Here is a 15343-nt window from a genome sequence, read left to right as displayed (position 1 = left end):
GAACTTAAATCAGAAGTATCAGAACCCTAGTAGCACGCGCTCGATACCTAATGGAAGGAAGTAGAAGCCAGTGCAAAGTTTCTCCCGCGAATAATCGATTTTCTCAAAGAAAACATGCTAAGCCAACTAAAATACACATGCATTAAAACCGAGTCAATAAATTTAACAAGTACCTAATCATTATTTCTAATACAATAGGTAACTATAATAAATGCGTGACCAATCAATTTATACTAATACAAATTTCCTATTGCTTGAAAGTAAAGAATATTTCATTAGAGCTGATGCCAGTTTGTGGCGCCTATCTCACTGGCATTGACTTCATGTAGTGTGTATGTACAGTGACCTGCGAAATTGCATGAAGAAATTATTAATGAATTTATTGATAAACTCGCCATGCACTTTTACGGGTGATGGTACCTAAATATCTCTATGCCGGCGATTGTCAGTGGTGTTAAGCCCGCAAAAGTCGCAAGACTATCAACCAGCATATAGCATTAAACAACTTATAATACGTCCAAAATAGTCGATCAGCGATCGATGAGCCTAGACGTATAGAGAGAAATAATACTCTTTTAGCTACAAAACAACGCTGAGCAAAACAAATTAGGTTACAAATAGAAACCACGGCTTTCAATAGAGGTAAATACTAAACGAGACCAAACTAGCAGGCCAAACAGACAATCAATCATCCTAAATGCCGAATAACTGTTACAATGACGAAACAATATGGGGAGATGAGATTTGTTTGTCATTCATCGTTACTTCTGTTCTACTCGTTTCCTCAAAGGTCTGGAAGAGATCCCTTACAAGAATAAGTTCGTCTTTGTTGTATTTCATTTACTCTGTAGGTAACTGTCAAGACAATCTAAAATATCTGACACGACTCTAATTCAGGAGCCAAGAGCGTGCCAGATTATTCGACTCCCATGTCCTGTCCACATGTTTTAGTATATTACAGGTGACTACAGGATAGATACAGCGAATTCCTCTTCCGTGGCCGATTGTAGGTATCTAAACACGGGCGTCTTCGCCGATGTATTTTTGGATCACATTATTCATGCATCATGCTAGTCACACTACAGTTTCACTTACGGCTTTGCATATCACTTGACAAGGGTAGCTTAGAAAACCAATTAACTTGGAAAATGTCTGAACGTGAGTCAACGTTCAGTGTCTGAACATGCACTCCCAAAATGAATTTTACCTACTTATTGTATAGCGCCTTGCCCCGTCTAAACGACTAATCTACAAAAGTACAGAAAATCTCTTACGTCTACATATAACAGTAAGTCTGTGGTTTCACTTTACAGTCTTAATATGCTATGGACAGAAAGACAACTGGTCACTTTCTGTGACACTAACCCTTATCACCCTTACGAAATCGAGCCACAACAATTAAGGGTGACCATTTTATGACATGTTTACCAGCTTAAAACATCGCCACAAAATATATTAATCTCAATATTTTCATCATGTCAGCATTTAATCCTTGAAGTAAAACTATTTTTTTTTTACAAACCAGTGTTTAAGACGAAGATCATAAAAGCGAGCTCATGAATAAGCAAATACGGCTGTTGTACTGACAAAGGAGTGCATCTGCGTCACTTTTGATACAATTAATAAATTATTGCTCACACAAAGACACCTCATAACACGGAGACGGCGCGGTAAACATGCATAAAAGAGCTTTTGTGAATACAAGAAACTGGATTAGATGGACGACAAAGAATTGGGGTACCATTTAAAGTATTTACTTATTTAGTACCCATCGGACCGGTGTAGTTCATGTTAAAAGGGGTTGTTGCTATTTATATGTGTTTCAATAATGGCTGGAACTGGGGATCTATGGAATATTAAAGACGATATGTTGTTAAGAGTTCATAGAAAGCAAAACTGTTACAAGTTTCGACAAAAATTGAATTAACTTTGGCGGCGACCGATGACTTTTATTTGAATATGTCGGCGGCGGTAGATGTATATGTCGGCGGCTGATCGTAATGTTCCTGTGGAATGTTTTGAGTTTGACGGTAGTCACATTAAACCAATAGATAGGTAGGATAGGTTCGTTAGATTGTTTCAGATGCCCGAAGGACAAACTGTCTAGAAACAGGAGCGAAGCTCCGTCGACTCAGGGAACGAGATAAAGATTTTCTCGTCTCACGATATGCCTAAGAATATCCCAATCTGCCTGATCTTGCGATCGGCCGCCGACATGTACGGTCACATATGTATAACACGATTGCCCATATATTAAGGTAGTGTGTCCATATTTTTGACACATTTTTCGTATCGATATTTTCAGACGGGACTGTACATCCTCAGACGGGACTGTACATCCTAATCTTAAATGTTGCTAACTGATGGGTAATCGTGAAACGTTAACTGTAATTCGAATGTGAACGTGCCATTTCTTAGAAGGGTTCCAAACTCCATAAGACTGCATTGAGGACAAAGTTGTAATGGCTGTTTTCTGGTGTCATCGTTAGATAATGTGTAGTGAATAGTGCGATTAGTGCGTACGCGTACATACATTCCTTACTTTTTGATTTTTTTATCCGTGAATGGCGAGGAAATATCAACTCAAAAACATTAAAGACGACGTGTATCCCCACAGCAACAGTGTTACAACACGGCGTGGGAGAAAAACTTGGAAAAGTTTAATTAACCCCCAAGAAATGTTACGAAACAATGTATACAAAAAAAACGAGACTGAATGAAGTAATAAGAGTCGCTAAGAAAACTTTCAACTCTTTTCAGTTGCGTAGATACCGTAGACAAAGGTCTTTGTAACTACTAACTAGTAGGCGTCAATTTCGCAGAAAAATTATGAGTATAGGTAATGACCCTATACAATCCCGCACATTGTGGTTACTACATCTACATCTACCACAAAACGTACTTGTACATAGGTCACTAGATACGTTTTACAATACACAAATATGATACCAAGAGTTGGCCTATCACATATACTTTTTAAAACTATATTTCCATAAACAATGTTTGGCGTTAACGGAGTTTAAAAAAACACCTAGTACAATTAATGGTAAGGCGCTAAATCTATGATCGCATTGTAACGCCACCTGTTGACACTCTTAAGTACAATAGATAGCGGTGTCTCAGGCGTCATATACGACATATTTATATTGGGACCATGCGAAGTGCATGGTGGGGTGGGGGTAAGTAAAGCGATCCCAGCGCATAAGGTAGCGCACAATAAAAGTAGCAAATAATTGTATGTAAAATCGTTGTTATATAGCGCACTAATGAAATTAAAAAATACTTTGAAGTGACTATGAAAATAAATAAACTATGACATGATTAATACTTATGAACAAAAACGCCAATTTCATAGGTAATGACCCAATTTAACTAACGTATTTATTATTATTATCCGTGTAAATAGCTTTGCAAATGCCACATACTATGTGATCTCCCATGAAAGAGAGACCCCACCATACATTGTGGTGTTATAGCTCAAACGGATTAGGCAGCGTTTTGGATTAAAGCTCCTAGCCAGCGTGATTTTGTCCGACAACATCGTTATATTTCAACTAATTTACACAAAACCTTAACAAGTTATATACCTAAACCTTCCCCAAGAATCACTCTATTGATAGATCAAAGTCGTATGAAAATCCGTTCAGTAGTTTTTAGTTTTAGAGTAGTTTTATAACATGTTGTGCATTGACGTTTTCGCCTAGACTTGCGGACGCAGTCGTGCACATAGCGAATAATGACATACTCGTACGCAAAATTATATTGTATGAGAAGTTTCATAATAAAATCGCCACGGCGCACCGGGTGACGTTAACCAGTCTGTCAAGTGGGGATGGTGCAACTGGCACTTTTTTTTTATAACACGACGGTGGCAAACAAGCATACGGCCCGCCTGGTGGTAAGCAGTCACCGCAGCCTATGGGCGCCTGCAACTCCAGAGGTGTGTAACATATGCGTTGCCGACCCTTTAAAAACGTGTACACTCCTTTTTTGAAGAACCCCATACTGTAGACCCTCGGGAAAACCTCGGAAGGGAGCTCATTCCACAGCTAGAGCGTCCGCGGGACGAAATTCCTCTTGAACCGCACAGTACGCGACCATTTAGGTTCTAAGGTGTGAGAGGATGAACACCCTTCCGACGGCACACTTACTGTATCACTCAACCGCACCAGCACAACACTACTAATGCTAGAGGGGTATCAGGGGTAGTTATCTAAACTTTAATAATTTTGAATTTGAGTTAATTACAGACCTAAGGTTGACACAAAACTCAAAATAAATATTGCATACAAAAAATATGGGCCTATCAAATTAGATTTTTTATAAGAATTAATTCCCAGCAAGCTGGAAATCGTTTCAATATCTTCTTTAGGTCCTAAATGCGTGTAATCCGAGTTTGCTCAATCCCAAAAGGTGTGCATAACTTTTTGCTCTTTTTCAGTTTTTTTGTTTGTAGCTCGAAAACGGTACGTCGGACGGAAAATTTGCTCCAATCATGATGTAAACTGATATCTGAGGATCGAAAGGTACCTTAATATGAATAAAAGAAACGATGCACTTACTATATGTATTAGGATGTCACAAGAAGTAGAATTTTCGGAAGAGATAGAAGACCTGAAAAGAGACAGAAACTTAAAATCTAAAAGCAATCTCCTAGCTTTATCACCTTTTCTTGACGATAATAGCATCCTAAGAGTCGGCGGTAGATTGAAGCACGCCGATATGGAATTCATACGAAAACACCCGATAATTATTTCAAAAAACAATGTATTACTTCCGTTAATATTGAGAGAAGCTCATGCCAAAACACTACACGGTCCTCCGCAAATGATGATTACATACTTACGAGGCAAATATTGGCTGATAAACGCAGCAAATAGCGTTAAACGTTTTGTATGGGAGTGTGTTACATGTATAAGACAGAATGCGAAGAACAAAGAGCAAAAAATGGGAGATTTACCCGATTCCAGAGTCAGACGATGCAGACCATTCCTAATCACCGGAACGGATTTTGCGGGTCCAATAAATGTCAAAATGAGCAAAGGCAGAGGTGCCAAGTCTTACAAGGCCTACATATGTTTGTTCGTTTGTATGTGCACAAAGGCACTACATATTGAAGTTGTAAGTGACATGACAACACAAGCCTTTCTAGCGGCATTTAAAAGATTTGTGTCAAGACGAGGCCATGTGGTAGAAATGTGGAGTGATCACGGAACTTCATTCATTGGCGCTGAGAAAGAGTTATTGGAAATGTGGAGTCAAGGAAAATCCAGTGTTCCAGATGAGTTTATTTCCATGCTAGATAGAGAAGGGACGAAATGGAAATATATTCCTCCAGGCGCTCCCAATTTTGGCGGATTATGGGAGGCAGGTGTCAAGTCGACCAAATACCACCTGAAACGAATAGTTGGAGATACTACGCTAACATTTGAACAACTAAGCACGGTCCTGGCAGAAATTGAAGCATGTCTAAATTCTAGACCCATTTCGCCCATCAGCGATCATCCGGACGATTTGAACCCCTTAACACCTGGTCATTTTCTTATCGGGGAACCGACTAATGTCATACCATCTGAAGATCTAATAGATGTGAAGATAAATAGACTCGATCAATGGCAATTAACAACCAGAATGGTACAAGATTTTTGGCGAAGATGGCAATCCGAGTATTTAAGTAGGATGCAACAGAGGCCTAAATGGAGACAGCCTACTCGAGAATTCCAAGAAGGAGATTTAGTGCTAATAAAAGACCAGAGGCTTCCTCCTGGACGTTGGCCTATGGGAAGAATTATGAAAAAATACCCGGGAAAAGACCAACTTACCAGAACTTATGACCTACGAACCTCGTCAGGAGTATTGCAACGTTCAATAACCAAATTATGTCCTTTATTATGTGATGTAGAAAAGTAGTTTGCGTCCGTAATAAGTTGTTATTTTGTTTAATTATGTTCAGGTTGGAACATTGATTCATTTTATTATTTTCTAATGACGTCACGTCATTTAAGGCGGGAGTATGTTTAGTTTGTTGTCCCAATTTCCTGGTAGATGGCGCTGTTCCAGACGCAAACTAAGTAATACTAGTTTATCATAGAATCTATATAAGAAACTGTCACATTTCAAAATAAACGATTGGTAACGTAGCAACTTATTCAAACAGTAGCCAAAGTTTGCAAAAAATGATTGCCACTTTGAATTTCTTTCTTTGGTATAGGGACCGTGCGCGTTGGAGGGTCTGCCATCTTGTGGTCTGAATCGGAACCATAAACAGGCACATTTACACGTCAAGTGTTTTCTTGTGCATAGTAGGTTCTGCCATCTTGTGGGCTACATCGGAACAAAAAACATCACATTTACGCCTCGCGCCAAAAATCTGACGGCTCCTATGCTGCCTCCTATAGTTCATGCACGCTCCCTATAATCATGTTAAAATCCGAAAACTCTATTCACCAGTGTCTGTTTCACAAAACCTTGCTGGTAGTGACCTTGTAATTGATGGTGGGTTTCTTTTACATCATTCAAGTGGTTTGGCAATCCAAGGAAAAAGTATCTTCCAAGGCTCCCAAAATTTATGCACACCTCCTGGGATTGAGCAAACTGGGATTACAAGCATTTAAGACCAAATGAAGGTATAGGGACCCTGCGCGTTGGAGGGTCTGCCATCTTGTGGGCGACATTGGAAGCATAAACTTCACATTTACACCTGACGTCTCCTGTGCTGCCCCCTACAGTTTATGCACGCTCTCTATTAAAACAAATTCCAGCTTGCTGGGAATTAATTCATCAAAACGGTTTTTTGTATTTGATTGACCTAATAATCGAACAAAATATCTTTATGTTAATACACATATTACAATGTTTCAGAAAAAAATCAGGTAACGAATTTTCCAAGTACTACTTTAATGTGAAACAAATTGAAGCTTTTTGTTTCTACCATTTTGTTGATTTAGTTACAGTTAGGTAAGAGTACACATTTAAGTTTAATTTTCACTATTTACATATTGCACCCTAACAACATTATGATAATCTTGTTGTCTATGTTTAAAACCTGTATATTTTTGGACAGGTAATCAAACCTAATCTGTTTTATTTCTTCCTTTGACATTTACAATGCAAAGGTGATTAATAATTGCTAATGATAAATATAGGCTGAAATGATTGACTTCGGTCGAACACTACCAAATAGGTATACAAGTTTCGGCGTGGCCGAAACTGAACCGGCTGAAATCGGCTGAAACATGATTTTTATGCCAAAACGGAAACTTCAGTTACATAACACCTTTCTGCCAGTGCCTTACTGAACACCAACAAAACTTTACCTTGGCTCATATTGTCATTGTCACAAATATCCAACCGGAAAATGACTATACTTTTTGTCAATAGTAAAAGTAAACTTTAAACATACAATCATGCAAAACTTACCTTAGTGCGCGGCCGGCCCCTTCCCTTCTTCACTACCGCATCCTCCACCGGTTCATCACTTTTAGTCTTTTTCACTGCATTACTAGTCTTTGCCACACTCGGCTTCTCCTTAGAAGCCTTGATGTCCTTAATTGCCTCACTTAGTTTCATGTCATCATCACTATCACTCTTGACAGTCCTCGCCTTCTGCCCGCATTTAGGCAATGTTTTTGACACAACTTTTAGAGGCAAATCATCATCACTTGAGGAATCTGATGAACATTTGCTGCAAGACTCCGAACTTGAGCTGCTGTCGGACAGTTTTGATGTTTTCTTCTTCACTTTCGATTTTTGAGAGTCTGTAGCCTCGGAAGGTTTCGTCTTGACAGAAGGCTTGGCACTTCTTCTAGGTGAAACCTTCCGTGCAGGAATAGCAGCAATTTTGAGCCTCAGGCCGGTGTCACAAGATGTAACGGAGAAGTGGGGCTTAGATGCAGAAGTCTGCTTAGCACCTGAAAATTCAAATTCACTTCCTGATGATTCACTGGAACTGCTACTCTGTAATCAAAAAAAGAAGAAGCAATTATTCACCTGCAATGATCAATAATTATAACATAATAGTAAATTTCTGCTCCGCATTGTTTTTACTATTCTTACGTTGTAACATATTTTATTTCTATTTAAGATTTAGGTTTTAAGTTTAAGGGTCCACTGAAAGTCAGTGTTGTTGGACTATGTGCTCCGACACGTGCTGAGTGGTACCCTCTTTGGGACAACAAATTACTAAAGTCAAATGTTAATTTTTAAGATTGTTGTGTGTTGTTTCAAATAAATTATTTTCATTTTCATTTCATTTCATTTTCATTCATTTTCAAATGTAAATCATTAATATACACCCAGGAAGCATCAGAATATCAAAACAAAGTGAGTATGTAAAAAAACATATTATTGCAATAAACCAGAAGTTTGTTACCTACTTGTTATTATTTCTAAGCAACTAATGGAGTTAACATACCTCTGAATCTGTATTTGAATCCGACTCGCCACTTGAATCATGGGTCTTTGGTACTTCAGTACCCATTTCTGTAAATAAAACAAACAATTTTAGTAGGTAGGGTGTTGTACTGTCAATCTATCTTACATTAATCAGTGTCAGTGTCAGACCAGCCAGGTTAGGTCATCTCTAAAAGTATAATACTTATAAAAATTTCTTTACTAAAATAAACTTTATGTGGCAAGAGTCATTTATCAGAGAGATACATACTGTCTTTTCATAACTAGTAGTACCTACTAAGACCTCGAAAGTTTGTTTGTTCATTTGAGTATAGATTTTTTTATTCTACTGTTGCTGACAACTGTGAGAATATATTGGACTCTCAATTTATCTTCAACAAATCAGTGTCAGACCAGTTTTGTTGGTTTGCTTGTATGTATAAACTATTTTTCTATGTGACACAAAACATATATGAATTCACACAACTCATCGATAGAATTCGGAATCCAGCTTCTGTCTTACTTTAGAACTTTACAAGATACTCCGAAGGAATAAAACAGTCGTAAATAGCGAAAAACATGACTGGGCGCTTGGCTTAACAAAACTGGTCGTAACAATAATAATAAGCGACGGTTAGTTGGCAATACGTAAATCATCAAATTCTAGCCGTAGCAATTTAGGCAGTATTGTTCTAAATACTTACGGGCACATAGATAATTGATATGCGAGGTACTCACTTCAAGGTTGGTCAAGATGTTTCCAAGTCCAACTGCATAAATTCCCGCATTATATCACTAGATATACAAGAACGACATTATCTCTGCAAAATAATGTAAGGATATCACCAAAATATAAAGAAAAAACGTTCATTTAGAAGAAATATCGATATATTCGAGCATGATTTTGTTGGTATAAAATTAGTCGAGATGACAGATCCGACACTCGAAGGACCAGTTTCCTATCACATCACGACGTAACATTATACCATTCCTAAACCGAGGATTCAACACTATCACTTCAAACTGACCGAATATATACTTAATGATCGCTTTCTTTTTACGTTGCGATAATAATTAGGAGTAACGGTCTTTTAGGACATTGGCGCCAAATAAGTGCATACGTTTACATACATAACCGGAATAATATCGCAGAAAGCTAATTCAATCATAAGAAAACAAGGTATACTGAATGTAAAAGACGTAATTACATACTAACCATATATTAAACTCCTGTAACGCAAAGATAAACGCAGTTGGTTCACTTGAGAGCACAACACTTGGCCTCCATGTTTACAAATCATTCAAATAAAATAAAATATATAGAAAGATGCCTAGGTAGTGAGAGAAAGCTAGAGAATTTCATAGCTAACTCTTTTTTACACATGTGTTCTTCTAGCGAGTGAGAGAGGGATAGATATAACAAATTCATCTGCACATGAATTGCGCAAAATGGCGTCACTGATTAAATGCATGGATGCTATTTTGTATAATTTGTATGAATGATAAGTTTCTTGGCATTTAATTTGTATGAAATGCTTAGAATCGTGAAATGGTTATACATTGGGCGTAGAATGTTCATTTCATCTTATAATTTTCAAACATTTATCAATACCTAGTAGACAAAAACAAGTAGGGGGAAAAATTAGGAATTTGTCTGTGTGCGTGCGTGTCTCTGTATATATTATATGGATTATACGCACTGCCCGTTTCACGAAGTTACATGTCGTAAAGTCTATCGCATCTATCACATCTTTTTCCCTATATCGCCTATGAAAGTAACACAGCCATACAATTGCATAAAACGCAAAAACAAATCATGAAGTGATATGAAATCAATTATCTTTAATTTTATCCCTGTTTTCATGCGTTAATCAGCGTATATCGGTTTTATTGATGTCCTATAACATCACAGTGCTTTTCCATTTAACTGAAACAGCGTGCCTACAGGATTTACGTCAATGTCACTGTCATGTCAAAATATTTCTATGTTCTAGGTTATTTCTTGACTATTTCATACATTTCATAGCAAAAATAGTAACATATAGAACCTTAGTCTGAATAAAATATAATCTGTGAAGAAATACAGTCGGGAAATAAATACAGACCATACTTCGCCACTATGGCCCTAAATAGGCTTTTTGCTGGGCTATCAATAACTCCTACGGTCCTGGGAAGACGAACTATTTATACGGGAGTCGTTAACTTTGCAAGCAAACCCCGATTAGACAAGCCAAAGCCAGGATTCGGCATAGCTTATAGGCGTATAGTGCATTTTCCTGAAGAATATACCGTCAAGCCTTTAGAAGTAACCAATCTTGCAGGCAGAGATCCAGTGACAGGTAAAGCACCTACGCATTTTACGGTATAAATAAATAAATTTCACTAAATCTATCTCATCAGCATAGGCTTACTAATCTCTCTCTCTCTCTCATTATTATCTCTCTCGCCACTCCAGTAGTCGTTTACTCCATGAATCGGTCTTTCGTGCTATATGACCAGCCCATTCCCACTCCAATCTGGCTACGCGTTTTACAACATCGGTGACCTTGCTCTGCTGTCTCAGCCACTCATTCGTTTTACGGTCTCAATGTGATCCCTACCAATTTTCACTCTAGCGCCCGTTGGACAACGCTCAACTTATGTAATATGTCCTTGGTGAAGACCCAGGTTTCAGCTCCATAAGTGAGAACTGGTAGGATACATTGGTCAAATATGCATGCTTTTTGCTCGGCCTTAAGTTTCATTTTGAAGGCAAACTCTAGATTGGAATAGGCTGCCCAGGCTAGTCATAGGCTTATTACATATATACATAAATATTTCGGATACCTGCAAGCCGGACAATGACAATCCATTTTAACTGAACTGTGGACATTTTATTGGAACATTTAAAAAAAAACAATTGCTTACTTACAGGTCGCGTTGTAGCTAAAGGCATAGGTGGTGGCATTAAGCACAAATACCACTGGATAGCATGGATCAGGGACGGTCCCACAGAGGGCCCTCCTCAAGAGGAGAAGGTTATACAGGTATAAAGAATTTCCTAACAAATAAATTGACCATATAAATAGAAGTCTTCCAGTTTTATATAATTACATTACATACAAGTTAAATTCCGCTTGTAGGTTAGCTTACAAAAACATAGAACTTATTATTTCCACTCTCATAATACATTAAATGTCCTATGAACTTTTTTGGAATGATGCTAAATTCAAAGTTCTAAATGCCACTTAAAAAAAAACAACTTTTTGATGACGATGTTGCCACTATGGGACCTATTCCAAATATCCTTATTAGGCAGATCCATACAGAGTGAGTACACGTGCAATGCAATTTCCTTGCACACACGCAAACACAACACACTGCAAACAGCCATTTGTGTGTGAGGAAATTGCCATGCGTGTATGCTCGCTCTGTGTGGACCCGGCTATTGACAAGTAACACTTTGCAATAAATAGGTTTTACAAAAAAGAAGTTCGAATTCTATTTGGGTTACAGTTTTACAAATAGCGTATACATTTTATGGACATATACATACAAAAAATGGAAAAAAAAATAAACAAACAATTTTTTTTGTGAAATTGACCTAAACTCAAATGACATATTTTCCTTCTTTTGGCCTCATAAATGCGTGGGTGGGTGATAAAACTTGGGTTCCTCATGGGCACCTTATATATGATAACCGCCCCATTTGTTTCTTTGTTTATGATTTCTGTTTGAATATTCCAAAAAATACAATACATTTTAATCTAATAGCCGGGTCCACACAGCTCGCTCGTACGTACGTGCGAGGCAATTTCCTCACGCACAAACCGGCCGAGGCACGTCTACACTGGCCAGTTTGTGCGTGTGGAAATTGACTCGCGCGTATGCTCGCTCGCTCGCTCTGTGTGGACCCGCCTAATGAAAGTATAAAAAAACAGACAGTTACTTATTTACTTATAATATTATTATGTATTATGGAAGTATATTTTAATCAAATATCAGCATTCTATAAGTATCAAAATATTTTTAAACTTATTTTCTGTATAGTTATGTAGGTAACAGGTACTTCTTAAATAATTATAATTGCAGATAATGGAAGATGGTTGTCGAACAGCAAACATTGCCCTAGTGGCAGTTGGAGACAAACTCAAGTATATTCTTGCGACAGAGAACATGAAAGCAGGTGACATTATCAAGACATCCAGACACTTACCTAGGATACCTGGTAAGTAAGCAAAGCACTTTACAATTAAGTTTTTTACAGTATATATGGTGCTACTTTCCCGCACGCGTGCGAGAATGAGCACTTTCCGTGCATAAGTATGTCGAAACTTTAACCCCTTTCCAGGTACAGTACGATTTATCGCCCACATACGCGCTATTAGAATTTCAACTTTAGCATTCCGATTTAAGGTTCAAATTAGATTACACTTTCAGGAAATGTTACTTGTCTTCAAATGAATCATCAAAGCTGGATTAATTGGAATATATTTGGATTTTTTGGGAAAACCTTGTAGATTGGTGCGGCCTGGAAAAGGGTTAACCCATAAAAGGGTTAGAGCCATATGTACTGTAAAACGTTGTACGAGACAAGTGTGAATAGGTAATTCGAAACTCGTGTTAATTTTATAGCACTTCCTTTGGTTGTGTTTTGATTTTTCAACACTTTCTGCACTTGTATCATAAATAACTTTTTCTTCATCTTCCTTGCATAATCCTGGCTTTTTGCTACAAGAGCCTTATTAGGTATTAATAAAGGATTTTTTTTCTAGTTAGAGCCAATGAAGGTGATGCTTACGTCCTAGGAGCGCTGCCTACCGGAACTATTGTACATTGCATTGAAAAAGTGCCTGGTAAGTCCATCTTTTATCCTGGAAAATAAGTTTACCTTTTTTGCCTTATTACAAAGGAGTAACATGCAAAAGTGTAAACGTATTTTTAAGTGTACAATGAAAATAAAAAATACTTGTGGTGTGTCCAGATCAGGCCAATGCACCATATGCGCGCCTTCGCGGATCGCTCGCACACTGCACACGCGCTGCACAGTGTGCTAATAAATAATACACGCGAACAGTTGACAATATCCATGTTTTAACTAACCATAACTACAAAAAAAAATATTTGTAAATTCAAAGAAACAACAGTGCCCTGTAGTTTGACAGCTGATTAGATGGTGTTGAAAGTCTGGTTGTCTCTTCTTCAATCAATAACTCTACTCTCTCTCTCTCTCTCTCTCTCTAGTAGGTAGTGACGCATTTTTTTACATGGAGTTAGCGTTCTTCTCCTTGTGAGTATTGTATTCTTTGGTAGTTATCCTGCCTATAAAGTCGATGGTCCTGGGTTCGAATCACAGAAAGGGAATGTATTTGTGTGATGAGCGCAGATATTAGTTCCTGAGTCATGGGTGTTTTCCTGTTTTCTATGTATTTAAGTATTTGTATATTATATATATCGTTGTCTGAGTACCCACAACACTAGCTTTTTAGAGCTTACTGCGACGCTTAGTCAATTTGTGTAAGAATGTCCCTATAATGTTTATATATAATTATACAATTAACTACCACAGAGTTCTAAATTGTAGAATAGTAAATTCTTAGAAAAAATCGTGTACCATAATTTGTCAGCTAAGTAAGTCCTAAATCTTGTCATCTCTTGTTCATAGCCGCGTCCACACTGAGTGAGCATACGCACGAGGCAATTTCCCCACGCACAATACGGCCAGTGTAGACGTGGCTCGGCTGAGGCGGTGCGCGCAGTGTCCTCGCCTGAGCGCGCCGCCTCGGCCGAGGCACGTCTACACTGTCCGCTCTGTGGGGACCCGCCTACAATAACTCTTAACTATGTATACAGGTATGGGCGGTCTGTACATCCACGCGGCGGGCACCTTCGGCACCATATTGAGGAAGCAGGACGACCGCATCATCGTGCAGATGCCATCTAAGAGGCTGTTCAGCTTTGATCAGCACTGCATGGCTGTCGTTGGTCAGTATTTTGCCTATGTTTATAGATAAAGCAAAAATTATGTGCGAAAATCGTGATTATATTTATATGATAATATTTTTTCATCCTACACAAACCGAAATTATTATTTTTAACTCGTAATGAATGAGCAGTCTATAAGGATTCTTACATCTATTTTATTTACCCTTTTGTCAGACACTTTCTAATGTTATGCTGTGGAGAGGGATGTGGAAATAACATACTTATACGTAAGTTCCCTCAGCAGAACATGTCTCTGGCAAGCCATTTCCGTCAGTAGAAAAAGGCGGCAAATTTGAAAAATATTCGCACGGAGGGTCAACACCCATGAAAATTGTAATTTCGTGCCCTTTTTGCCAGTTTGCCAGAGTATAGCTAGCTTTATTTAACGTTCATAAGCGCATTGAAGAATAAACTACCTTTATAAATATTTCCAAGTCCATAGACAATAATTAAAGTGTATAGAGTTTTTTTGAGTAGTCTCCTTTGATTTCAGGTCGATTATCAAACATTGAACACGGAAGCACGCCCATCGGCTCCCCGCAGCGTAACCGCTGGCTCGGCAACCGGCCGCGCTCGGGGCTGTGGCACCGCAAGGACGGCCGCCACGGCCGCAAGATACACCCGCCCAAGCCCGTCAAGGAGGTCGGCAAGGCGGAGGCAGTCCGCCCGCCTGCGCTTAGACTGTCGATGCACCCTTAGGAATACTTCGCAGCGAGTTTAATAAAATATAGCAGATAAACATTTATATGCAGTTTTATTTTAATCACACTAATTCAATTAGATTACTTTAGGTATAGTTTTTAATTACTCTTTTAGGTATATGTTAACTGGAAGAGATCCCTCTTAGGGGTAAGTTCGTTTTATACTACACAATTATTTTCTATCTGATGTAATCAATATTTATTTTTCTCGTACAATAAATACGAACCAAGTAGGTATAATTTTTTCTTCGCAAGTGTGTTGAAAAACATTTTGTATGACTCTGGGG

General features: G+C 38.2%; 2 protein-coding genes across 2 annotated transcripts in view; one reads left to right on the top strand and one right to left on the bottom strand.

The window, feature by feature from the left end:
- LOC133526979 (uncharacterized) overlaps positions 1 to 10279 on the bottom strand; it is a 93918-nt gene extending 83639 nt beyond the window's left edge. Inside the window, 3 exon segments of the mRNA XM_061863856.1 lie at positions 7420 to 7956; positions 8414 to 8481; positions 9130 to 10279. Coding sequence (XP_061719840.1) covers positions 7420 to 7956; positions 8414 to 8479 — 603 coding nt within the window. The 5' untranslated portion in view covers positions 8480 to 8481; positions 9130 to 10279.
- A 101-nt stretch (positions 10280 to 10380) lies between these two features.
- On the top strand, positions 10381 to 15098 carry LOC133526978 (large ribosomal subunit protein uL2m). The gene is made up of 6 exons (XM_061863855.1): positions 10381 to 10730; positions 11305 to 11417; positions 12463 to 12598; positions 13146 to 13226; positions 14224 to 14355; positions 14849 to 15098. The coding sequence occupies exons 1-6, from the start codon at positions 10511 to 10513 to the stop codon at positions 15052 to 15054; spliced, it is 888 nt and encodes a 295-aa protein (XP_061719839.1). The 5' UTR covers positions 10381 to 10510; the 3' UTR covers positions 15055 to 15098.
- Positions 15099 to 15343: the final 245 nt, after the last annotated feature.

This window comes from Cydia pomonella, chromosome 17 (genome assembly GCF_033807575.1).
Source record: "Cydia pomonella isolate Wapato2018A chromosome 17, ilCydPomo1, whole genome shotgun sequence".
In the NCBI taxonomy this organism is placed as follows: Eukaryota; Metazoa; Arthropoda; class Insecta; order Lepidoptera; family Tortricidae; genus Cydia; species Cydia pomonella.
The sequence above is the reverse complement of the archived record's forward strand: the minus strand, read 5'-3'. Positions and strand labels throughout refer to the sequence as shown.

Bases quoted from the DNA above. Each gene is read 5' to 3' on its own strand.
- LOC133526978 (XM_061863855.1), top strand. From the start codon at position 10,511: ATGGCCCTAAATAGGCTTTTTGCTGGGCTATCAATAACTCCTACGGTC. The intron at 10,731-11,304 runs GTAAAGCACCTA...GCTTACTTACAG, and splicing joins AGGCAGAGATCCAGTGACAG to GTCGCGTTGTAGCTAAAGGC. The intron at 12,599-13,145 runs GTAAGTAAGCAA...TTTTTTTTCTAG, and splicing joins ACACTTACCTAGGATACCTG to TTAGAGCCAATGAAGGTGAT.